The sequence below is a fragment of the Streptopelia decaocto genome, assembly GCF_964273445.1.
Source record: "Streptopelia decaocto genome assembly, chromosome: 4".
Lineage (NCBI taxonomy): Eukaryota > Metazoa > Chordata > Aves > Columbiformes > Columbidae > Streptopelia > Streptopelia decaocto.
The window spans coordinates 61,440,315-61,468,200 of NC_138658.1; the positions used below are offsets into that span (position 1 = coordinate 61,440,315).

The 27,886-nt window shown below is 35.7% G+C and overlaps 1 protein-coding gene across 1 annotated transcript; it reads right to left on the reverse strand.

Moving 5' to 3' along the window:
- Nucleotides 1-26,971, reverse strand: NCAPG (non-SMC condensin I complex subunit G). Its single transcript, XM_082051418.1, has 22 exons — nt 26,954-26,971; nt 26,647-26,759; nt 25,791-25,997; nt 24,769-24,997; nt 23,175-23,320; nt 22,179-22,263; nt 19,105-19,294; nt 16,674-16,823; nt 14,254-14,394; nt 13,142-13,265; nt 11,525-11,614; nt 11,191-11,370; nt 10,628-10,738; nt 8,584-8,703; nt 6,798-7,034; nt 6,288-6,469; nt 3,525-3,699; nt 2,971-3,132; nt 1,948-2,119; nt 1,673-1,765; nt 1,141-1,219; nt 1-345 (listed from the first exon to the last, which is right to left on the reverse strand). Exons 2-22 carry the CDS (start codon nt 26,755-26,757, stop codon nt 222-224), a joined length of 3,108 nt encoding a protein of 1,035 aa, XP_081907544.1. The 5' UTR covers nt 26,758-26,759; nt 26,954-26,971; the 3' UTR covers nt 1-221.
- Between the last annotated feature and the right edge of the window lie 915 nt (nt 26,972-27,886).

Sequence of the window (27,886 nt, forward strand, 5' to 3'; positions counted from 1 at the left end):
TAATATTTTTGTATGTTTTTGTTACATGAATGATGGACTTTGTATTGGGAAAATCATCAAAAGCATCTAAAAAAAAAGTAAAAGTTCATAGTAAAAAAATTCTACAATTATAAATGATCCTAATATCAAGAGTTAAATGTGGCTAACAACAAATGTTATTTTTCAAGTTTGATGTTAACTACCAGCATTAGCAAGGGACGCTTTCTCTTCTTTTGTCCTCACTAATCTGATTCCCTACTCAAAAGTCTTGAAAGATTCATTCTTGTTTTCTCAATTGCCAGTGTTTTTGCTCGTCTTGAAGGCCTTGAACTTGACATTGGGACTGGTTCTGGAACTTCATCACCACTGAAATGTAAAATATTTTAAAGTAAGACCAAAAGACTAAGCAAACTGAAGATTTTATATATATAAACAAACTTGAAACATGGTTTTAAAGAGCAAAAGTACTTCTTACTAATTATAAACTTTTTTCTTAAGGACATATTAGTGTTTCCAAACTGGTGTCACAGTATCAGTAAAGATAAAGTGTTAGTGGCTACAAAATAAGCAAAACTTCCAAAAGATGAGGTGGTATCAAAGTAAACCAATCCAAAGGGAAACAGGAATGACTGACCCTGGTACCCTAAAGTCTGTGCATTATTTGCTTGACAAAAAGCGAGCACAGCTGAAAATTACAAATATAATGTCATTTTAGTGGTTGTATCCTACAAGATCATAAGGGAAGGAATGCCTTGTGTACATCCACTTATCAATCATTTCTAGAAGCTTATCAACAGCATAAAAAATAAAAAATGTGATTTCTCCGCAGATCAGTTATTTAAAAAGCAGAAGACATGCCTGGAAGAAGAAGAATAATGTAAGCTAAACATCTAAATTTTGGTCAGCTAGAATGTACATTAACTCTGTGCACAGAAGGTATGTTAAAAAAATAATTACAGGCTCCTAGACAATGACAATAAAGCGTGAAGCAGTCAAACATGCTGTATTTTCAAAAGTACCAGTTATTTGCTTAAATATTTATCTATGTATTAGGAACAGAGGATATTAAGGATGCAGGCTTTGCGAAAGAAAACCATTTGAATTCAGTTTCCTTGCTAGAACAGACATCCCGGCTTCGATGGTGGAGAAAAAAGGATTTACCTCTCGCTACTGGATTTGACAGTTGTGCTTGTTTTTCTCCTGCGCGCAGACCTCCCGTCAGCTGCTGCCTTCTGTTGTCCTAAGTATAAGCAAAAGTCTTTTCATATCATGATACCATTTCTTTTCCTAAAGTAGTTTTGTATCTTCAGTGTTTGATATTGTATTGAAACCTGTGAATATGCAGTCACTAGAGAATGTGGTGACAAAACCAAACCACCAACAGAAGACCCGTGATGTACCACTTCTGCCATGAACACCTGTACCTTACTGTAAACAGCTGTGGCCAAATAATCTTGAAATCCTGTAGCTGAATCTTTTTTTCCTTTTTAAAATCTGTGTTTCTGGGAGAGCCTAACAGCATAAAAATGTCCACAAAACAGACTATTTTAATCTTTTAACCAAAAAAAAAAATCTTAAAAACTATAATGAAATATGAAGGCTGAATGGTTTCTATATATGTTCACCAAAATTTAGTACGAAATTATTATATTTAAAACAACTAGTACTCTAGCCAGGAAAAGCCAGTGCATACCTTTGCCAGCTTTGGTTCTTGTGGATTTCAATTTTGCAGTTGCTTTACTTTTAACTTCTTTAACTGGCGTATGAAAAGCATCTTTATTACTTTCTATTAAAGAGAATAATAACACATTCAGAAATCATAAGATAAACTAAAAGTTGATTATCTAAGTATCAGTACTTCCACTTCAAGCTCTTAAATAGCAATAAAACCAAGAATTATTTTCATACATATCTAAACAAGTGAGTCAGTTGTAAACCTATGACTGAACTACACCTCTCTTGAATTACCTTCTTCATTGTGAATTGTATTTTCAGATACTGTGATGTCAGTTTCCTGGGTCCTCGCAGACCATCCTGTTTCCTCAGTCCTCTCAGCATGGTCTTTGCCCACATTAGGATCTTTGGTCAAGTTCATCTTGATCTTCTCAATAGCTCTTTGACACAGTTTATCTTTCACTTTCTGGAGAAGACACGTTTAATGTGAAATGCTACTTAATTTTACAACTATTTCTTTTATCCATTAAATTTACTCACTAATAGGATTAGTTGAATTTACTGTATGAAGGATACAATGTGTGATATGAAGAGAAGTCAAGTTGAAAGGAGAAACACTTTCTCTGAAACCCCAAAAATCCCTATATTTTCTTTAAAGGAAACCTAAGAAACATTAAAGCAATCGGACCTTTTCAGCTGAGTCCTGGCACATAGCTCCCTTGGATGACATGCCCCCAGTGGATCAGCATTCTTTTCAGCATTTCGATATACCATTGTCCTTTGTCATACTCCCAAATTTTGCCTTTTTTTTCTATATTAATAAAAGCATCGATGTAAAAACTTACACATCAGTCTTGTAACCCCTTTCTGCTTCATCCTAAACCAAGCACCCTTTTCATGTTGTCTAATGATCTTAGAGTTATGACATAAGTTTAGGCATAAGATTTTGGCTGCTAATAATTAACTAAGGATGATCCATCCCAAACTGTAAAAGAGTTAATATTGAATTTTGGTTTAATGTTTAAAAACATTAACTGCATAACAGTTATCAAAAGAACTTACTGTACTGAAACATGCCCAGTTGGGCACACCGTTTCACACTAGTTTTACTGTGTACGGTAGCTGAAATATGTAAATTATACAGTGATATAAGCTCAGATTTTTGTAAATGACTCATTAAAAAATTCATTTTCAAAGACTGGTTCAAAGATAAATTCCAGACACATTGTCATAGTAAAACAAAGACACTTCATTTTTAAGCATATCAGAATATTAGATTGAGAGTGGTGAAAAAAAGAAACATTATTTATGTACTACCTCTAGAATTTCATTGAGCAGAACCAGAAGATTCTCTGTGGAAGAACTACTGAGTTCTAGTGAATTTAAAGCTTTTGCATAAATACGAACACCTGGTGCAGCTGGGTCCATCAAGATTTCATTGCAAATTTTCACTGCTAAACTATCATGCACTGTTAAGTCCTGTAAAGGAAAGAAACTAGATATCAGAAATTTCACTGGGAATTATTTACAAAACACAGCAACAAGATCATTCTGATTTAAGCAGCTAATGATTAATTTTACAGAGTAAACATTTTCCTAAAATGCAGCATTTTGAGTACATACACCAACTGATTTTTATAAATATTTTTCCCAATATAGACTACCAGCCACGGTGCAAGATCCTACTAGCATTTCTTAATTTTAAGAGGGAGAGGCGAGGGGGATTTTTTTACCTCAAGAGTCACTCATTTAATCCAGCTTCTGACACTAGGACTCTCAGAAAGGCCCAGACAGCTATCAGTAAGTGAAGGGGCTCAGTTCTTAATCTCTAGACACAAATATTGCTTTCCCTCCAGTTTAACACACTGTACCTGATAGTCCTGAGACTTTTTAGACTGAGGTTTCAGTCCGCTTGGCCTGGTCAGGTCCACTAACAGTTCAGAAACGTTACTGATATCTATTTCAGACAAGGGTGAAGTTACAGGAGCATTTAAGAGTGTTTGCAGAGTTGGAAGATAAGCTTCTTCAAAGCATTCCTGGTTAAACCTGTTTCAAGTGAGTCAAACATTAGTAACATAATGATACAAAATTAAACCTTAATTCACCCCTACATTTTCTCTTCTATGATGTAGGTTCACAGACCTATTATAATACATAAGTCCAAGTGGGAACAGCCAGCCTTGGTGAAGACAGTCAGCAGGATCAAGACACTAAAACTGCTTCACAGAACTTATTTCTTTTAAGATTTAGCACATGGCATTTCAAGTAAGTTTTAGGTAACACTTCCTTCTTCTGAACAGTTTGAAAGTTCAGCCTTACTCCCGAAAACTTAACTGAAATGTACAGACATATTCTCTCTTAAGGGACAGAAATACATTTCTCTAAAGCTTTTATTTAGATTAATCTGTCTTCTGCTCATTCCTCCTTCCTGCTAGCATTTTTCCTTGGGGATACTTTTCATTCTGTAAGAAAGTAAGGAAGCCTGGCAAAAAAAATGCAGTGGTTGGCAAGATTTTTGGAATAAATACTTGTAGTTTCTTTTCTCAGAAGAGTTAATAACTCCTGCCAAGCAAGCCTAAAAATCTTGTTGCACTCAGTTCTGCAGCAAGTTGTCTAAAAGTGTAGTTCCACAAGACAGGTCAAAACAATTTAAAAGGTAAGGTGTCAAAAAGTACAAGGTACTAGTTGGTGAAGCTAAGCCTTTGTTTCTGATACTTGTTAACCTCCTATTTGAACTCAACTACAGGAGAGAGCTAAGAAAGTGAATCATTTCAAAAAAAGCAGAATGATTGCTGCTGGATTATTGAGCCAAATCAGCTGACCAAAAAAACCTTTTGAGCACTGAGGGTAAGAAAGAATAGAAGCAAGAACTCTCTCTTTCAGCAGCTTTAAGGCTTTAGATTGGCTCAAGCATAACTGAAATATCATTCAATTATTTCCTGTAAAATGAAAATAAAAGTCTAGTAGCACATAGGCACAAGGCAGACTTTTCTCCTCTTAGGCTGCCAGAGAGTTTATTACTCTTCAGAAAACATTCCATGAGTAAGAATTTTTCACTGGTTACAGGATCCTGCCCTGGTTATTAGCACAATGTGCCACTGTTGACACTATAGACTACTTATAAAAGTCAGTATCAATATTTTTTTTCCCCTCACACAGGGTTCAAATATTTAATTTCAAAAAGTAAGCCTCTTGATTATATCTGTGACCAGGTGGAGAGGTTAACAGAGCAGCACCCAGAAAACAAATGGAACTTTAAAATTCAGTGAGAAATCAGTACCAAAATTAGGTATGAACTTCAACCAGATCTCATTCATATCCTGAGTTTCCCTTTTCTGAATGGCAACTTTGCAAAGACAGTTCTGAATTATACATGGTAATTAATAATTCTCTTTTGAAAATACAGTACTGGTAACCAAAGACACTCCATGATTCATCTTAAAATGAACCATCTGTGATCCATAATGCGGATAATGTTTTGAGACAGAAAATTAATGAGGTTTCCTAACCAGAGATCAATGAGCCACACTAAGATTTAGGATTTTTTTTTTCTGCAGTGATCACTGATTTTTCAGATTTTTGCCATCACTAGGACTCAAAAAAAATTCAGAAGTAGACATTAACAGGTAAAAGATTATCAATGTTAAAGGCTTAATTTCATTACTCAGTACAAGAGATACTGGAATCTTATGAAATTATTTTTTCTGTTAGTTATTTTCAAAAGAATTTAAGCAGGAAAACCCCATTCTGGAAGAGACTGAATATATTTCTCTTTTTTTTTTTTTTCTGACAACAGCAAAAATACATTTGTTTGGGGTTTTTTGTCCTCTCCAAACCAACTCCCTTTTGAACTACTCCTCTTAGTGCAGCAATTTCTAAACCATAAAAAATTTTATTCAATTTGTTTTGGAAAATAGATAAAGTAATATATACTACACCTAAATTAAATCTTAGCCATTAAAAAAGCAGATGAAAACTCAGCCAGTTGAGGGCAGCTAAAACCTCTAGCAGCAACTCAAAAGTAGGTTAAACATTTTTTTTCTTTGAGTAAGTGAAAGGACATAAGAGTTACTATTTAAGCTCTTATCTCCTTACATAAGCTCTCCACATCCTTTGTCCACTACCACAATAAAGAGGAGATTTTGAATCTGCTGTAAATTTAGATTGGAGTATTCTTCGGTTACAAACAAACCAACCAACCAACCCTAAACCACTATCAACCAGCTTGCTGCTTTGATATCTGTTGGGCACTAATTATTTTCTTTTGAAGCATTCCTGCAAGCTACATTTAAGTGACACTCCAAGGTCTGCCTGTAGTGCTTAACAGCATAAAAAAGTAAAGCACATCTTTTAAAATTAATCTCTTATTCAGTATCTTGAAGAACAGTCTCAATTATAGATGTAGGAAAGAAAAAAGTGGAAGGCCACAGAGCTAAGAGGGAAATAATGGAAAGTCTTCAGAATAGTCACAGGTTGAGATTATATGCACTCAAAAGTAATAGGCATAGGAGGCTGAACTAGATCTTTAGGTCTAATTTGCATTTGTGCAGTTTCTACTTCTGCGAGATCGAAAAAGGTTCCTAAAGCTGCTAAACCAATGTATATTTTCACATAATAATTCACAAAGGACATACCTGTTTGCATAAGCAAATAAAGGGAAGAAAACTCCTAGACAATGTCTCAGCCGAGTATCATCTTCGGTCACGGGATTATACCACAACAAAATGAGATGAGAAAGGAGCTTGGCACTAATCAGCCTCCCAAAGAACATCAGTTTGGCTACACCTTCCGCAGCTTCTGTCCTCAGTTCTGAAAACTGAAGAAAGAACTGATCATATATACAACACACCAACCACAGCAATTTTCACTAACAATTTACAGTAGTAGTCCAAGTCCTGTTTTGCCAGTCAGTTCCTTACATTCACCTATTTGCACCTACGCAGAACTCAAAACTCGCTCAAGAGTAACATTAGTCTTTATCAGCAACAAAGTTGTGGTCATTTTCATAGACAACTATTTTAACATTGGACCATTAACTTCAATTACACATCATGTAGTATTCACATGCAACCTAATGGGATGGTAAACTTTCTGCAAAACTCATTAAAAAAAATAACTGAGGCAAATTTTAAAGATTTTCTTACCTCACTGTCTAAGAAACCAGAAAGAAGCTGCAGGAGGTTGTGAATTGTAGCTGTATCTTCTTCCTCTTCTATTTTTTCACTTTCTTCCTCACAATTTTCAGTTCTAATGTGTGCATCTTCACTTTGAGAATCATTGCCTCTTCTGCCTTTAAATGGCTCAATCCCAAACAGCATTAGTTGATCAAAGATTGCCTTTAAAGCACTGAGCTTTACCTTTATATTATCTATTTGTAAAACCTAGGTTTAATAAGGAAAATATATAAGTATCTTACAGTAAACCACCAATATTAACATTAAACATAATAATATTTTTTGCTTTAATAAGATCAGTTAGTTTGAGAAACTTTTTATAATGCTTAGGATAAATTTCAGACTTTCAGAAGGTGTGATACGAGTTTAAACCTGAATTTATAATAACAGTCTGGGAAATAATTTATCAAGTAATCTATGCAATTTCCATTACATAAAATCAATTTAATTTCACTCAGAGTGAGCATGCATGTGAGATGTACTTCAGTTGTTCAACTTCTAAACAGACAGTGGACAAACAGAAAATCTATTTGCCTATAGCAGCTCCATAGCATTAGGAACTACAGAAAAAATACATAAGGTAATCCCTGCTCTGAAATACTGTACAGCGTTATTAAAATAAACAGTATGTAAAATGACAGCAGGGAGCAAGATAGTAATAAATGTCAAAGTTGTATAGGTTACTACATGTATTATAGTTCAAATTGATATTCAAATAAAAACATACATTGTGGGTTAGCCTAGAGATCCTATATCTGCTTAGCCCAACACCCTGCTTTTGATGGCAACTTACACAAAGAACATGAGTTTAGTAGAACTGAAATTAACTACTAAGTCTCAAATTTAAGTTGCTAAAACAACTGAAATCCACTCTAAACAAACTGACTTTTAATGAGACATACTCAAAGGCAAATTAAAAGCAAAAGAACTGGCAACTGTTGAGGAACCCAGCATTCTCCTGCTATGGTGATGACAGCTCTACCATCTTGTCTGAGCTGAGCATTTCTTCTCAACACCTGCTGTCAGTTCACGAGTGTGCACAAGAACGCACTCTTAATAATGCCTGATGGCCACCTACACTTCTCTCAAAGCCAGGATCTGAAAAGTTAATAATAGTGCCATCTTTTATATAATTAGCTCAGCATCAGAACATTTACCATAAACGTGGGAGATGTGGGTACTATGGCATCCAACATGTTCCATATCCATAGATGTTTGGCCATGCTATTGTTTGTTGGTTTGAAGATTGTTTTTACATTTCTTTTACATACTTACCTGCGACCTTGGGTGTTGGATTTAATTGCCAAATTTTTAATTTTGTATGGATTAAGGAAGAGTTGTTAAGTAGAGGATAAAACAGTCACATTTCTAGTTTGGGTTCCCAAGGAATACAAATTTACAGAATCCTACTTCTTTTCTATGTTGTAATAACATAAATATATGACTGATTTCACCCAGATTCGGAAGAGAAAGTGAGACCTTACAGATAAAGGCCTCCCACAAACTTTCAAGACAACAGGTGACCTTACAAAGGAAAGGCACACTACTACGAAGTTATACTGTATAAGTTTGAATATTATTAGACATCAGAAAAATCTACATAAAACCACACTCTCCAGATCTAGACTTTTAAGAAATCAGGAATCACTGGTTCTCAAATAAGGTAACTTTGTAGAATAGCTTGTTATAGATACAAAACTAGTTTTATTTACTAAGTCACACAGACCATCATTCCATTTCCCATCAGACATTTTACCTGTAACAGCAATGCAAGATGTTTTTGGGCAAACTCTTTACTCTGAAGGGCACAACAACCCAAACACAGAACTGCCATATTTCTCACAGGGGGATGAACATTAGTTACGCCAGGAAGTATCTGGAAACAATAATATTAGACTTTTTAGTTGAAGTACATAAATTGAAAATAAAAAACTGAGTACTAAAATGTGCTTACTCTAAAACTAAAAATAATTTAGTTGGATGCCACTTTCCAATCCTGCATTCTTGCAGAGAAACAATACTTAATTCCGAATTGCAAAATACAGATGCTACTTTCATTTATGTAGAGTAGTTTAAAAAGACAATGGTAAAAATCCACACAAAATGTCAGACTAGATACAGGGTGAACGCTACAATGGCATCATTTTATATTTTTGCACTTACTAAAGACTTCAGGTTTAAACAAGTAAGATATTCCAAATCACGTAGTATGTGAAAATCCAGCAGGAAGAGCAATACAAAAGCAGGATCATGGAGAAAGAAAAATAGAATAAACAACAAATGTGAAAATTAAAGAAAGACCTAATGAAAAAGGAAAGGTTTCTGGGGGACACATCACACTAATTAGATTTTCTAAGATTACTTCTATATCTGAAAGAAATCAGATGTGATTCCACTAAATTTAAGCTAGTCTAAATTGGGGTTGCAATTTCCTTTGCAGGTTGAATTATAATAATGCCCATACTGAGTGGGGTCATTTAGTCCATTGTCTCTTTATCAAAAAAGAGCAAAAGTAAATTCCTATAAAGTATTCCATAAACAAACTAAGTAGGTACTTCCCAAGAATTCTTGCCAAGGTCCCAACAATTTGCAGCTGAGAGACACTAGCGCTGGGAGGCTGTTCCTATGTACCTAATCATTCTATAATATTTATTTTTCTTGAACTTGCTTAGTTTTTCTTCAAATTTATGCAAGTGTTCACCACCCACTCATCCTGTGACAAGGAATTCTACAGATTACGTATTATGTGAAGAATCAACTCATTTCATTTGCTTTGAGCTTGCTAGTTGGTAGCTTTAAAGGGTGATTGGTCCTTATTCACTTTCTCCATTACATTCGTGTCTCATGCCTTCTGCTCTCTTTCAGACCCTACCCCTAAGTTGTCTCTCCTCCAGGGTACAAAGAGGTAGCCTGTTTAGTCGTTCCTCATACAGAAGCCATTCCATACTTTTCCTTGCTGCCTTTCTCTTGATCACTTCCAATTCAAAGATAAACTTTCCAGACAAATGGGATAAGAATTGCGCAGAGTATTCAGGTATTTTCCCTTTTGTTTGCACACTCAGTAACTGTTAAAAGCCTGTTAGATTTAGAAATGTTTGTCTTAAAATCTATACTCTTCACTACGAAAACTAGAAAGTATATCTGGTAGGCTGTAAGAGGCCTATAATGCCACTACTTTATTTTTTTTACTGCAGTAATGTTTTGCTCTTCAAAGGTGATTAAAAAAAAAAAAAAAAAGAGGAGGTGAAGGGAATCCTCCCAAACATCTTTCTTTGTATATGGAAGGGATGAAAGAAACATCTATACGAGTTCCAGTCTTTCCTGGATGAAAATCTTTTGATTAGCAGGGAGGGGGAACAAAAAAAAAAAAAAAAAAAGAACACACAACAAAACACACCTTAAAAGTTTTGTATTAGACATCTCATCACTTCAGCTGATAGAAAATTCAAGTAATTAAAGTACCAGCAAGGGCAGTAAGCAAATGCCCAAGCACTACGCTTGGCACAGTATAACTCAGAACTGTCCAACACTGTCATACATTAATCAAATATTTACCATATTCCTGTTTTATTTTAGTATCTCTCTGCTAAAACCAGTTCTGGCACAGAAGCTCAGAAGAACATATCTGGATTGCACCTCCAAGACACTGGGTTCTGGGGAGGCTTAAGAGCACCAGACACAGCACTACAGATACAGCAAAGTGACTGTGAAATCACTACAAACAATCCTGCCAGCACCTTAGGGCCAGCTATGATGGATCCATTTTTATTATAATGCAAAAAGTATTTATTCATACATACCAGAGATTCAGTGAGTTCATTAACAGTTGGACCAATTCCTTTAGAAAGGGACATTATCTTCAGAAGCTCATAACACATTATCAGACAATTCAACAGTGTTTCAGGATCATTCTTCAAGTGAGTCAGGGAAAAAAGAAAAGTGTTATTAATACAAATAGTAGCTGTGATAAGGAGAATGGTGACATTAATCATTATTTTCCCCTACCCAAATAAACATTTCCTGTCCACTACACATTTGTTGTGCAAGAATATTAATCAAAATCTGTCTATAAACTATGATGAAGAGAGATGGGTACATGCTTTCAGTTAGTTAAGAGAAAAAGGAGTGAAAACTAGACCTTTTTATAATTCTTTACTCACTAAGGACATGAGGAGTTTAACTGCAATTCTTTTTTTGCTAGAGAACACCATCAGCTCCTATACATGCAGAAAGGGAACACTTATGGTATTAGTGTTCATTTTCAGTTTTAAAAATTTCGGTGACACAAGGCCAAACTTTTTTTTAAATTATGAGTAAACATCAAAACACAACCAGCACTTGGGAATACAGGAAGGGAAGATACCTTCTCCACACGCATTTCTTTAATTTCAGGTTCCTCTGCTGCTTTTATCAGGTCATTTTTTGTGTGTTCCAACTCTGTTATTTGCTCCTTTAAAACTGATGCTCTGTTAAAATCCTGCAGAGCAATGCATTGTTCCAAAGCTTCTTTTGCTTCAAAAAGTTTCACTTTTATTTCAGCCAACTGAAATATAAAGTAAAAAGAAAATTAATATAATACTATAACCCTTGTGGTATCAGCCAACAACACACCATTGACACTAGCCAATAATATACTACTATATAAAACTATTACTAGATGGATATGCTTAAAATATATTTTTCTAAAATCTACTTACCTTAAGCTCCCGCTTTCTTATTTCAGCAGCATCAACAGGCTGTTCGACTGTAATCATTGGCTCACGAACTTCTGATATAATTTCTGCAATCTGTTGTTACAAGCAGTATATTTGTGCCATTAATTTCAGCTCAAATGTCAGATACTAAGCATTTAAATTTTCCAAATTTTATATGCCATCCTTGTGAAAAAGTATTGAACATCTGTTCAGTTTCCCTTAACAGCTAAATCACTCCAAATAAATCCTCAATTTGACAACACAGAGTCTCACCATGGAAGTCTAGTATTTTCTACCATTTAGCTAGGTAAGCAAGAAAACAGAAAACCGTCTATCCATGAGTAAGTGTTTGGCAGTTTCTATGCCACCAGTTCACAGGCACCACGTCCTCTAGATCTGAACACATCCTTTAAAAAGAATTACTGCTAACAAGAGCAAAGTTTTTAATCTGTTAGTACTCCAATCAAAATACAACTAGTAACATTATCATTTCAAAGGTCTGAAAACCACAATATGTAGTATAAGAAACCACATAAGTAATTTAATTTCAACCCAAATACATGTATAGAACTAGAAGAAAACTAGGCTGAGGGTTTTTCCATTGGTTTATGGTTTTCTTTAAAGTTAGATCCATTATGTTAACAAAAAATGAGATGGAACACAAGGAAAACTAGACTGAATGAGACAGGATAGTCTTGATTTATCTTGTTTCAGATCACGTCAGTTTAACTTCCTCTCAAGCTGCACCAAATCAATTGAATGTATTGAATCAGTGTATTTCACTAGAATAACAGAAATGCACACATTTACTGTTACTATTGTACTACACTAACCAGAGTTCTTTCATTGCAATAACGTAACAAACCCATATCCCAGCTTTACCCACTGGACTGAAGTTTTCCAAAAGTGGTCCCTGTCATTGAGTCCAGGGTTCATTTAAAAATATTTGAGCTAAACTTAGGGTCTGTTTTCAAGAGTTAAATTTAAATAATTATGTTGTGTATAAAAAACTCTACTATATGGAATACTTTTCTTGTAAGGGTTTTTAGTACTTATCTCAGATAAAAGGAAGGAATAAAATTCTGAAACCTGGAAATGCACATTATCCTCATTTTGAACGTTCTAGTCAAAACTGTTTGGATCTAATAGGACAAAGGATTTTTAAACAGATTTTCGAAGTGCAACACTTTCCTAATTTGAAGATTACATTTACAACACCAGTCAAATCTCTTAAGATAAAGATCACAGTATCACAGTATCACAGTATGTTTGGGATTGGAAGGGACCTCAAAAGATCATCTAGTCCAATCCCCCAGCTGGAGCAGGAACACCTAGGTGAGGTCGCACAGGAACATGTCCAGGCGGGTTTTGAATGTCTCCAGAGAAGGAGACTCCACCACTTCCCTGGGCAAGATCTTTAGACAACCGTAAAACGCAGGTTTGTTAAAAGTAAAAAAAAAGTTAAAAAAAAAAAAAAAAAAGGAGGGGGAAATAATAAAATATTTTTAGTTTGGAAAAGCATTTCACTGCTGATATTTCTGTTACAATGCTTCGTAAAGGCTGTTTGATATATTGGGGAAGGCAAAGCCTAGAAAACAATGAGCCTTTACAATTACTTACAATTTGAATCCTTCTGTCATCATCTTTAATTATACCGAGTAATTTTTCCGCAAGCAGAGATATAAGGGCTGTTGAAGTTGTGGGTAGAATGAGTATCTTTTGTAAAGTAACTAACAGGTGCCTTCTGCATTAAAGAGAAAACAAGCCAAACATTCTATTTGCTTATTCAAGAAAATGGAAGACATGAGAGCTAATATTTTTCATTTAGTGTGATGAAGACTTTATAATACATTGTAAAAGAAACTTTCTCTACAATCATATTAACTGCTGAATATATTCTCTTATTTAGCAATGTTTGCCTTTTCCTGATTTTACCTGATTAGATTAGATTTCACCTTGATTAGAAAATGCTAAATTTTTCAATCAGGTGTCACTACTGTCCAATGAAAGGTGATACCAGCAGAAAACAGATTATCAATACTGTAGAATGCTTTCATAGAAATTATCTGACTAGAAACTAAAAAAAAGAAATTACAAGTTAAACTATCCTGCCAGTCTGGCATCCATACAGTGCATTCCACTGAGAGTTTGAAGTTACCGCTGTGTTTATACTATCCTAACTGCAATTTTTCATAAAATGCCTGTGATGTATGAACTTCCAGATTTATTCACTCTTATTACTTCACATCAAAAGGCTGTTCAAATTGTAGGAATGACTCAGTTAACACAGTCCAGTTCAGCTCAGCATCTAAAACATCTGTAACCTTTTAGGCCTTAGCAGACTGAGCTTAAAAACAGTAAAAACATGCAGGCTATTTACTACAAGTCACGTGCTGAGAAGTAATCCATTTATCTCCTTTTATTTTTTATTTACTGTGTTCAAAATGAACAGTCTTGTACCTTCATAATCTCAAAAATACATTATGAAAACAACTGAATTAGTTCTCCCCAAACAATATTGAATCTGCATTTTTTTTTCATAAAAGTAAGCAGACAATATTTGGCACACTTTGGGGATCAGTTCTATTAGAGAGACTGTGCCTCTTTTCCATCTAGCATTAGAACTGCATTTTACCTGTTTGATCATGTTATTTTCCCAACACAAATTCTACGCCTGTCCACAGGCAACAGTCCCATAAAATTAATTACACAGATTTTACATTTAAGTTTACCTTCCTCCCTCTTCCGTGGTATCCATGCAATCAATGATAAGAATCAGTTGCTGCCCTATAAATTCTTTTGTCATCAGGTTTTCAAAACAAGTAAAGTCTTCTCTTTGTTCCTCACTAAGAACTGGCATATTTTGGAGGTAACTAAATACAAATACAACAGATATAATTACATTCAGAATCATTGTTGGAAAGTTAAAAAAACCACACACACATCCCAAACAAAAAACATACCCCAAACCCACCACTTTCCTATCCTGCATTAAAAAGTGGTTATTTACAAAACTTAAAAATTAATGTTTGTGTTCTCACTGTCATAGATTAATAGTTCCAGAAAGTTATTTATACCAAACAATGTATAGTTTAAAAACAATGCACTTCATTAAATAAAATGCCTTCTTTGAGAATGCAAAACAGTAAGAAACAGAAAATTACAAGTTATGCTTGTACATGTATTTCAGTTCTGTACGCCTGCATAAAGACAGCATCTTAGGAATAAATGTATACATGTACCATTTTTCATATACACAACTAGTATTTTTCTGCATATTTAGGTACCATGTATTCTTGTACATGTTCAGAAGTGTTATATTGCCCACAAGACAAAATACAACAAAATCATTAAAGTGTGCAGTGAATTTTAAATTCTTTATCTGATCAAGTACGCCATCAAGGAAGAGCAACAATCTGTTGTCAGATACATTCAGCGACAAACTGTACTCAGTTTGTCCTGTTTCTTTATTGTAAGTCATTGTTCTTTTACCAAAATTTTATCCATCAATGTGTGCACACACATTCAGTAAGTCTAGATTGAAACATATTGTGTACAAAATTCACTATTGAATATAATGTTATATATAAAATTCAAATACTGATATGAGCTATGAAAAAGATGCTTATTTTAACCACAGCTTTGCAGATACTTTTCAGCAACAGCTCATTCAATTTAGCAAATTTTTAAAACTTCTTCAAGTTTAGGATAAAGTCTTTGGATGTAGATACTATTTGAGAACATCTGAAATTACAACAATACAGGCCACTCTTTCTGATTCTGACTAACAATAAAGTTACCTGCACCGGACAATAGTGAAATATGAACCCTGCATTTTTTTCTTAAGTATCGATAACTTGCAGTTTCTTGCTCCTCCTAACTGATACTCTCACAGTACAAATAAAGACATGGATTGTACAATGGCAAATCTTACCTGAAACAACTGGTGGTACAGCTCACCAATGAATAGTCTATTACAAACAAGTATGAGCAAATCTAATTAATCTTACTCAGCCTCTTCCTGAAGGGGAAGATAATTGAAGGCATTTTGAGTAAGATCGGATGGGGAAGAAAAAATAAAATTTTGGGAAACAAATGTTTTATGGACTGTTAAATAAATTATGAATGAATAAATTTATACCCATCAGACTGGATCCACATTTAAAAATAAAGAAATCACAGATGCTTCAATTATTAAGTTTATGAAACATATTAGCATATTCCATATTGAAAAGCAGCAATGATTTCTGTAAGTAATACTAATATACTCCAACCACCGAGGTGAGAGAAGAACACACATATTTTTAATTGGAAACATCTATCAAAACAATGCATTTTTCAGGAGATCTAATTTTTATTCATTTCAGGAAGCTTCACTCTACACTTTGCAAGTAGAACACTTCAGTTAATATTTCTCACCATTCTCCATGCTCACAAACATAAATTTTGTTCAAATTTTAGATTAAGATTAAAGTATCCCACTGAGACAAAACAACAAAAAAAACACCACACAAACAAACAAACAAACAAACAAACAAAACCACAAAACATTCATTTTTTTCCCCAATTAAATGTTCTCAGCAGATCTGTCACTGCCTTCAAACATAAGTTTTTGGGAGGCATGCCTGCCTGAGCAGGGGAAAGAGAAGGGAACTTTCATTTTAAAAAACACTTCTCTTGGGGACAGCAGCCAGATTTTACTTTATTTTCACAAATTACAACAATGAAAAAAGTATTGGCCTCTGCAAGCTCTAAAATCCTCTTTATGCAAGCTCTTTGCAAACACACAGCAACCTACATAATAACAGATGGACAAAGGATAGCTGCATATTACAAAACAATTATTCTATTACTTTAAATGAAAAATAATTATATGCTATTGATCTAGCAGTCCATCTTGCTTGTAATTCATGGGAAAGGACATCCCAAAAATTATTTTCAAGTTACAAATTTGATTTTTACAGTTTTTGTTTAAAAGAAGTAAATCCTCTCAAAAGTCTTTAAAGTTTTTTAAAAAATTAACATCACTGTTCAAGCACAACTTTGGCTTTGGAGGAAAACTGAATAACTGAATAAAACAAATATTCCCTATTTAAAGAGAACAAATAAATCTATTTTAGTGGTAAGAGATTTATTTTTAAATGTGGTATACCTTAATAAATAATCTGCATATATAGCTGGTTCTGGCAACATCTGTTCCAGTAAATCTTCACCTTCTTCCCCTTTCGATTTTAGATATTCACAAAGACATCTCCAATATAACACATTCTCAGGTGTTAAGTCTTCCAGTGGAATCAGTTTTCTAAATAAAAATTTAAAAAATACAGAGTAATAAATAAAACAGGGTCAAAGACAACAAATGCACAAAAATATATTATTTCCTAAAATGAAAATAAAATCCTGTCAAATGTATTCCCCACAGAAATACTTAAAGACTGACAAAAATAACTTCCTCTCTTTTAAATGAGGACATGGACCTCCTTGAGTCTCTCACTACATTGCACTTTTCAGTATTTTAAATCAAAGCTGTTCATACCGGTTTGCAGAGAGATTCTGCTCAGCCCTTCAGACCTCCTAGAAGCAGCCACCCAAGTACTTTAACTCCGTGAAACATTGTTTCACTGTACAAGTCTGGAAAATTGAATCACCAGAAGTGCAACAACTGCATGAAATTATTTTTCAAATTCTGTTTATGAATTTTCTTCCGTTCTTAACATAGGACGTTCACACAATATTCAATTCAATTATATTATGTCAAATGCAATAAGTAATAGAGCGGCTTCTCAGCATATCTGTAAGATCATCCTCAGTTTACAAATCACAGCACTCCCACTCCTTTCTATAATCATAATCATAGTCTTTTCCGTGCTAGGCATGGCATATAATCTTTGTTTTCAGAAGCATAACATTAGGTCGTGCATTAATGTTTTCTACTTGAAAACAGAAAAGACAGAGTACCACTGCCAGTGGTACTTTTCACTCCCTTGAATCCCATTTTACTTGTAAACTATCAATAACGATTTTGGGGTTTTTTTAGGTCACACACAGAAAAAAGAAAGAAAAGAGTATACTCTAAGCAACATGTAGATGAAAGCTGATCCTTTGATGGCTTCCCATTAACCTGACAAGTCTTTATTTAAAAGTAAATTTAACAAACAGAAATCATAGACTTCAAAAACTTAAGCATTTATCATACTGATATTGCACCGCTCAAACTGTGCTCAGAAACATACAAGAACAAGCCTAATATTTTCCATAAACCAACCTCCTTACGAGGTGAATAATTGCACTCACTTCTCAAAATGTAATTTGTCAAACAGATCTAACACTTAAAAAAAATTCTCAGCCCACTCCTTCAAAACAGAAGCCTAATTTTGTGCAGGATCAAAGAGACTGACAAGTCCACAACTATATGTCTTTTTCCTTTGAACCTCTTAAGATATTGGCACGTTTCCGAGGCTATAAGAAAGTTATTTAATCATTATTGATGCTTTTTAAAGTCAGACGGGCTCACATCTATATCTTTGGAATGCAACGCATGTAGCATCTATTGATTTCAAAACATCTGTCATAAGTTACTACTAGAATGCAAGACTTCATATAACGACACCATGCATTTTCCCCCAAAACACAGAATAAGACTTTTTTATCACTTTTTAATCTGTTAAATTTATCATCTGAGACTGGACTCCTACAACCGTTAATAATTTTGCCTCAATTAACGCGAGTTGTTTCTTCTCACACCTTCTTGTCTCCTATACCAATTTTCTACAACTTCTAATTTCTTAATATTCATCATGTCATCTTCTTCATAGCTTAGGAACTCAGTCAAATTCCACCAAACTTTAACACAGGGAAAGCCTCTACAATGCCAGCTTCTGTCAAGCTCTGTTAATATGAGTAAAACAGCTCCAAAAGAAGGCTAAAACACAAGCCAAATAATTCCATTCTGGTTGATTCTCCAAACAGTTTGTGGATAACTGAACCAGCCCAAATTGTGGTGCCTCTAGCTCAGCAGAAAGAACAGAGGGAAGCCAAAGAGGACTAGAAATGCATAAGAAAAAACAGAAGCATTACTGAGAGAGAAGAGGAAGGGGAGAAAATGAGCTTTTCAGTATTACAGGTTAAAAAAAAAAAATGAAAGAGGAAAACGCAGTTGTGGGGTTGAGCTAGAACATTGCCTTTACTTGTACTCTACAGAGAGTACAGGAAATAAGCCAAATCAGACCAAGTTGTTACTCATAGAAAAGTTTGTTTAGTTGATTTATTTACTACCTCCTCTTAAATTTTAAGAGTGTGATTTGGGGGAGTTCTGGAAACAAGAAGTAAAAACATTTTTCATTTTTTTCTTCTTGCTTATCTGGCACAATCATTTTCAACTGGTGAACACGTCTCTTTTAAAGCAGCAAAAAGCATATCCAAAACACTTAAGGACACAAACACCAGAGAGACATCATGGCTTACACCACATCAGTCTCTTATCACAGGTAATAGTTATTCTGCTCCCCACTTAGATATAAACTTTTATTTAATATTCTAATACAAAATATACCTGGTTTGGAAGTGAAAACTGATCTGCATACCTGCTGTCAAGGTTTGTACAGTTCTGAACAAAGTCGTGAAGTGGAGATGATGAAAATATAGTATTTAGTGCTTGGATGGCCACTTCTGGGCAGTTTTCCACATCCAGTCTATGAAGCAACTCTAAAACATTCCCTTCAGCTGATTGTAACCAGGCTTGTAGCAGTTTCTTCATTACCTCCTTAACAGAATCTAATAATACAGGAATTTAAATGGTTTAAGACATTAAAGATCAAAAAAAAAATCACAGTTTCAACATACTTTCACATAGTCTTATTCTATAGAAGGCTTTTTGGATATAAGTTTTATATAATTGAACTTACTGCTACCTTAAGAAAAAAGGAAAAAAAAACCAACAGTTAATCAAGTACCACCTATGGAGAACTATCACATTTTTGAGGTAACATTTTTTTCTTCCACAAGGAACAATAATTAAAAAAAAGTCTGTAAAAACACTGTTACATCTAAAGACAGCAGCTCAACCCAGAAAATCTACAAACCATGAAGTCTTGTAGAGCAAGAAAATATTCTGAGTAAGCATTGTTACATGCTTGCTCTGTTTCACACATCTAGGAATTGGCCTCTTTTGGAGTCAGGATACTACTGTCCAGACCTTCAGTCTGAACTGCCACACAGAATTCTTGTGTTAATTCAATTATTCAGCTAGACTATGAGTTTTACATAAAGACACTTAAAGTCCCTCTTCCCCATTACCACAATGAACAAACAGTTTATAGATAAGTAGAGTACTATTTAATCAAGGAAAAGTATGGGAACATCTAGAATAAGTACATCAATACCCATACAGATTTAAGCAGGGAAGTAAAAAGGCTAATAGTCTGGTAGAAGTAAAAACATAACTAGTGAGCAATACAGGTATGCTCTTAGGACCTTCTAGAAAACAATATCTAAAATAAGGGAAACAAAGTTGAAACAGACGGACAACATTTATCTTTCCTCTTACGTGCAACTTACAATTATAAAGACAGCACTTAAATACAGTTAGAAGTTCAAAAATAGCTGTAATAAAGTCCTTGTAAGAGCTAAATTAAGGTCCTAAGAATGAGAAACCTCTTCATGAAGGAGAAAAGCATAAACAAGTAGAATGTAGTAGAATGAAAGAGAATGAGAGTGGAGAATTGACAGCTGAATGCATCCTGAAAAGCAGAACTAAGCAGAATCTGGATTATGTCCTCCATAAGGACATAATTAAGTCTTGTTTAATTATAAACCCTTGTTCTGGAGGCAATACGGAAAAACATCCAAATTTTCAACCCAGCAACCTTGAACAAGCAGGTTTCTCTCTTGTTAGCTTGGGAGTTACTCTGATAAGTAAATTTGAAACAGATATACATATTCAAGGTTATAGAATGTGCAAAATGGATCAAAACGATGGAATGCTAGCAGATGTATATATAAATGCAGCCAATTTGGAACATAATCTCCCTCTGCCCAGCAGAGGGCATAAACATCAGTGGTATCAGTGAGGCTACATACAATGGCATATACTTCCTTTGTGATTCTAGGTGTCAAGAAAAAGAGCAAGTCCTTAGCAGCTAGCATAAGGAATCATCCCAAGGAAGAGATAGACACCAACAGAGAAAGTATCTGCTCTGGATCATAAAAGAAGGCAGTTCTTTATGCTGAACACCTCAATGTCACTGAAATATAGGCCATGTAGGAAGTCCATACCTTCACCCCAAGGCAAAAGAATTATCAGTCAAGTCAAAATATTATTGGGAGGCTGGGGGGGCAGGAGGCCAGCAGACAAGAAGCAGCTAGTCAGGTCAAACACCAAACTAGTATATTGACAAGAACTAGTAATTAAGAACATGGGCTTTTCAGTGCTGGACTTCAAAACCAAAATCTGACGAACTTCATTAGACTACTATAGAACAATTCAAGGAAGGTGGAGAAAAATGCTAATTAAAACTTATTATACAGAAGGAGGACTTCTTTATAAGTGTAGTTCTGTACAGCATAAGAAAGCACTCAGCTGATCACCTCTTCTATTGCTGTCAAGAACATACTAGCATGATCCTCAACTAGCCAAAAAGAAACATAGGTCAAAAAAACAGAAGCATACACGGCACACCTTTAAGAGCTCCAGTTACCAATGAACACAGTACTTTCGTCTTACTCTCTAAGCGAATATCCACATAGGTCATATTTCTCAAAGTTCACAAGCAGCACATCACTAAGCAAGGAAAATTGTCAGAATAAAATTCAGCAGGGCATAGTACAGATTTTCCAAACAAAGTATGTGGATAACACAGTAGCACTTAGTAAAACTGGCAGCTTTTCTTGTGGAATTCATGTATATAATTGCTATTGCTGGAAAATTTAAAAAAAAAATAAAAAAAAAAAAAGGGAAAAAAAAAGCAAAAAAAAAAAAAGCTGTGTTCTATGTAGCCAGGCCAAAATCGTCTCAGTCAGATGCATGTGGCTTTTTGATCTTTTGGCAACAACACCACACACAATTATGGGTACATTCTGAATGGCTCTCTATGTAAAAATGATGCAGTGCAGGAGACATCAAAAAGAATAAAGCTGCTTCATAATGAAGTGAATGAGGGTCAATCAAAAATCCATTTAAAAAAAAAATCAACTAGTTAAATAAAAAACCGACCAACTAAGAAGATTCCTCTCTGAATGTACACAGGAAACATCTTCAAACAATTATCAAACTGATATTAATGTATTTATGAGCTACAAAAATATCAGTAAAGAAACATGTTTCAAAATACACTGAATTAAATAATGAAATTTTACTACTTCTGTGTTTCATCACATTGTTGTTTTTTAAATTTTAATAGCATTTGTCCTATTTTAGAGCTCAATGGCTTTCAAGCTTTTTGAAAGTGCAATGCTTTTCTGGTTTGTCCGCTATGAGGGGACTGGAAAACCAAAGCAGCAAGCACAATTTCTTTTGCTTAAACACTTCCTGGTACCTCATGACTCCCTTTGATCTCCTTATTATTGCTATCACAGCTTCCACATAAATCATCCCCAAGACATTAGGAAGCATTCCTTCTTAAATATTTGTATTAAGATGTTGAGAAAGATAACCTCTTACCACATCTGTCATTAAGTCCTTGTTGCAACAATTTTACTCTCTGCGCTATTGACAGAACTCTCACAGGAACTTTTTCTGCCAAAACCTTACAAAAAAATTAAAACATTAAAATACATTTCTACAAATAATAACATCTGAATTAATTAATTACCTGTTAGTTTCAACTGTCTGTTTTACCCATCCACAGAAACCGTAAGTCAATAAAACCCTGTAACACCTATACCACCAGCCTCTTACCAACATAGTAACAAGCAGATTGTTGTGCATTGAAGAAATTGTAAAATAAAATAAAGTTAACAAACAGCTTAGAAGTTTGGTAGCTCTGCTTGAATGCAACACCTGGATTTGAAAACTATTCTCTCTTTAAAGCTCCAAGAGCAATTCATCCCTACAATGAAATGACTAAAGTATGTACTTTTAAGCCTGCTAACACAGAGATTTAGTCCAAGTTAAGAAAGAATAGAGGATTGTTCTGCATGAAAAAGCTAAACATTTTGTTTTAAGATCTTGCCTAAGATGCCTGCACAAAAAATATACATGGTAACATACATTCTTGCCCCTACCCCTACACATAAACATATGGTTGATACTTCTCAAAACTGTAACACAAAAAAAGCAATTTTTTACACTAGTATTGCTGTGATCCCAACATCCCTTAATTATCTATTATGAATAACAGAGAAGAAAAATTGCTTCACAAACATCACCATGTGCATAGATAAAAACCAAAAGATTGTATATATAATCTATAGTTTTACTGTCTGATCCTAAAGAGACAAGTTCTATCACAGAAGTAATTTCTATCAAGCAAGTTCTGGAGTCAAGTTCAGGGATTTTACTTGAAAACTTGTATTAAATCACTCCCCCTTAAAATTCTGGCAAATGAGAATAATTATTTAACTGTTCTCAGTGTTTTAACTGTTGAAATATAATAAGAGTTTTAGAGCCTTTTTCCTAAGTCAGGCTTTGAAACTAATATTAAGTGATCCAATTTACCTCATATGCCAGCTTCCTGACAGCTTCCTTTACATCCATAGTGCGGCCTACAATCTTTGGCAAAGTTCTTGCTGATGGAGCAATACATGACAGCACTGCACGCCTCACTTCGGAATTTGAATCCTTTTCAAGCAATGTGCTGTAAACTGAAATAATCATAATAATGTTTTCACAAGAGTTTGAATCATTAGAGAAAAAACATCGAAGAGTCAAAACAAACAAACAAAAAACAAAAACAAAAGCTCACACAGCAGCTGTTACTAAAACCCCTTCCCCATCCCTGCGTATTTAGGGAACAATTCAGGGCCACAACCCCAAGATTTTATGGCAATTACATGCTGAGCTATGATCTCAGTTAAACTATGAAAACAGTATTTGCAATCACAAGCAGGATCTTCAATTAGTAACTCTGAAAATTGCTACTCTAGATCTCACTTACAACTAACCACTTTGTCATTCATTGGACAAAGAATGCTTCCAAATGTTGGGTCCTTAAGACCTCTATTTACTGGCTATCCATTGTCATTACCTTTGAGATGAAACCTGAAATTCTTCTAAAAATGGAAAGCTGCAATCTCCATTAAGCCTACCAAAAGTCAAACTGCAAATTTCTCATGTAATGTTTTTTGTTATATTCTTGAGCCTTCTTCAAAATTGAAAGCAACAAGAATTTTATCAGAGAATACTTGAATTCATCTTCTTGCTCTGAGACAATTACTATGAAAACTACATGCCTCTAAATAAGGAACTTATAAACACACTTTGAAAATATAATTTCAAAGATAGGGCCTTAACAACAAAACCCGGCAACTAACTCACTCTCTTCACAAAAGACGGTACATAAAGTGTAATCAGGGCACAATTTACATAACAGCTGTGCTGGTACAAACTTACAGTTCCTCTACCTTGAAGCAACAAAAGCAGAACAATCACACCATACACAAAGAAACAAACAGCACAAAAACAGCATCAAGAAACCTGTTTTGCAGAGATGCTGATCTCTTAAAGGAAGTGATACATTAACAAAATAACGGGGGGGGGTGGGAGGGGGAATACACCAAACCAAAAATGACACCATCCAAAAAACAACCCCCAAAAAACCCCATAGGTCAAGAATGTCAGTAACTAGTCTGCCTTTCATGGGGCAGCCGTAATTTGATTGAAACAAAGTTTTTCTGTTATCATTTCTACTCCTCTTAGTGTTTTGGTATGAATTTAATTCAATTAATAATACCAAAAGTGTCCTTAGAAGTTAAGAACTGAGCAAGTATGTATCATATCTCCATGGCAATTCACTACACACCATTATTCTCACCATTCTTCAGCCACATTTAATTTCTAGAATAGCCTGTGCCAAATATTATTTGCCTGTCATTTAATCCCCAATGGATCTCCCCTTCAAGGAGTTCTGTCTTTGCCCTTTGAACATACAAAACTCTTGCATCTACAACCTCCTCTAACAAAGAACTCCACAGTTTATTAATTACTACAAGAATAACCCTTAAGATTTGTTCACTCAATGTTTAAAAAATGCTTTAAAGTAATGTAAATCAACGAATACTCTGAAACAATGAAAAAAAACAATAGTACTTACTATTAACAACAGGACAGTTTTCATCCTTGGGATCTTGAAGTCTCGACAGGGCCAAGACAGCTTGAATTCTCACATTTGAAAATTTATCTTTAAGTCTAATCAGCATAGCTTCATTGATTTTATCAAATAAATCATCATCAATCTGGGCATTCTCCGGCATATTTCCCAAAATCTTATTAATAAGCTGGCACGTTCGAAACCTAACTGCATGGCTGTTCGCACTGTGAGACTTAGGAAAATAAAAGATGAGTATTCTTATAATCACAGTTTATAATTTCAAACATAGGGCTATTAATATGCACAAGTACTTAATGTTCTATGCAGTACATTAAATATGCACTTCTGTATTTCGAAAGCTTTTCCTATTTAAGTTAATTTTTAAAGCAGACTACAGTACACTAGCTAACTTACTCCTCTGTCTCCATAAAACATTAGAACAAAAAACCAAAAAGGTATTAGCAATGCTGACTAGTGATCTTGGCCTGATCAATACTACTTCCACATCAAAACACTAAGAAAACATCATTGTACTTATGTTTTCATGCTGCTTGAACTGTTGACCTTTTTTCTATGTAACACAATAAGCAGAAAGGAAGAATACATATGCTATCCATACTTGTATGAAAGATCTTTTAATATTTTTACTTATCAAAGAAACAGTATAAAGTCATTTCCACAGCTTCACACTTATCAATGCACATATCATAAAGCCCATAATGACACATTGGACAGCCAAATAAGAAAACAATATTTTCTCACAGGCCTAACTTTTGAAATCCAGCTGTTGGGTATTGGAGATGTGTTGGTTTGGGTTTTTTTTGTTTGTTTGTTTTTTGGTTGGTTTTTTTTTTTTTTTTTTTTGGCAGGGGGTGGAAGCTGTTACTTCTAAAGCACTAGTTTTGCCTTGCTTTCACTTTTTAACTTCTAGTTTGTAGATGTCATCTGGCCGGCCAGCAAGTTTTCCCATCTGCATGTAGTTTCCATTTGTTATACTAAACATTTAATTATAAGAGTTACTGTACCTCAAGCAGAAAGTTAAACACATAATTCAGAAGTAAATCTTCTTCTTCCTCCTCACTACCATCCATTTTCTCCATTTCATAAAAAGAAGTAACAAATTTAGCCACAAAATTGATCACTTGTTCCACTGCTGGTTCCCGTCTGTAGATTATCATAGCATACTTAAGGAAATGAACGAATTTTTCGTGAAAATCTCCCTTATCTTCCAACTGAAAAAAAATTAAACCACAACAAAAGATGACTACCTGGTTCACCTTTCAAAAGCAGTACCACAGAAAAATAAATTAAATAGTTTTTATAATTGACAGCTTCTATTTAAATTTTTAAAGCACTAAAGCCAGCAGTTAGGATACACCCACTGTCATGCATTCTTCACTGAATATTTTGCTTTAACTCCACAGCAGACATACGTGTTGATGGCTGGGCTTCATTCTGGCGTTTCCATTTACCTGCTAGCAGGTTTCAGAACAGCAATCCACACCCTCATCCATTATCGTTCTGTATCAGCCCTGCACCTCGGGGATTCAAACACCTTCCAGCCACAGCATTAACAGCCGTGGGCTGCTCTCACACCCGTGTTCACAGGAGGCAACTGCGTGTAACAGTTTAGCGTGTGGCTCGGTTTTTGCTTTGGGTTTTTTTTGGGTTTTTTTTCTGTTTGTTTGGTTTGGGGTTTTGGTGTTTGTTTTTTTTTAAAGTCGCAGGGCCCTTCTTTGACATCCTGGCCTCAGCGCTGGTTTTCGGGGACCACAGAGCCCCCTGCCCTCTGCAGAGCCGGTCCCGAGCGCCCTCCCCGTCCCCTCAGCCCGGCGGGTCCCCGCCCCCCCAGCCGCCCGCACGCCCCGAGGGCGAGCATACCTGCTCGTAGGTGGTCTTCAAACCCACAACAAGTTTCGCGTGGTTTTGGTGGGGTTTCTGGGCCATCTGAAAGGCCTCCTTGATTTGCAGAAGCCTCTTTTTTGCTCCCATGGCTGCAGAGAAAGGGAACGGTACCGTCACGACTCCCTCGCTCCGGACTCCCGTAGCGCAGAGCAGCGGGAAGGCGGAGAGCTGCCGTTCCCGCACCGGGCCCTAGAACCGCAAGGCCATTCCGAACGGTGGGAGGACCCCGCCTCAGACCCGACCCGCTCCTCGCCCGCCGCGCCCGGGCCCGTTCCCCAGCCACCGCGCGTGCACCAGCAACGGCCGCAGCGCCCGCAGCTTCAAACTCGGCGCGTACCGCTCCCGCTCTCGCGAGAAGGGCGGTGGGCGGGGCAGGGTGCGCGTGCTCGCCTCCGCGCGCGGCCCGGCGGAGCGGCCGTTAGCCCGGGAGTGCGCGGAAAGAGCCGCGCCGCCATTTTCGGCGAGGGGAGCGGCCGGGGCGGTGCGGGGCCGAGGGCCAGGCCGGCTTTGCCTCCGCCTCTTGGGGCGCGCTCACGGAAGGAGCGGCGGTTTCAAAGCGGAGTCGGTATTAGCCCCGCTGCGGCTGAGGAGAAGCGTCGGGCAAGGGGATTTCCAGAGTGTGTTGGTGCAAAATAGTGAATTAAGCTCGATAAACTCTGGTACTCAGCCACTCTTCCTTTCCGGATGTGATCATCTGGAAAAATGAGTATAATTTTATTTTGTAAACAGGAGCCTCACACTGAAGCAATCGGGATAGCAAAACAAGAAAGCTCGGCCTCCGTCTGGAAATAATAAAAGCCCTTAGGAGAATGGCCATCTAGTGAGACAAAAGCTGCTCAGCTGTTGAATCTACAGCAATATAGTTTTGCTTGTTTTAAAGATTTAGGTAACAAAGGGGATTAAGAAGGTAGTTTGTTAAGTAACTGGTTACTCAGTTCCCTGGATGAACTACCTCAGCTGAATCCACCTTGCAGACTGTGTGTTTCTTACTGAAATATCCTACTATTTTCTATTGGGTATAAAGGTAGTTGAAAAGATGTAAGTCAGTATGGATAACTGACTTGTTGGAATAAGTATTCGTGTTCTTTACAGGTGGTATCTTTTACTAGTGGTAATTTTCCCCAATTTTTCAAGTATGTTTTCCCAGAAATCCTTTAACTTGAGAATAGAAATAAATTCTGTATCTGATGAAAAACAGTAAGATAACTAAGCTCAA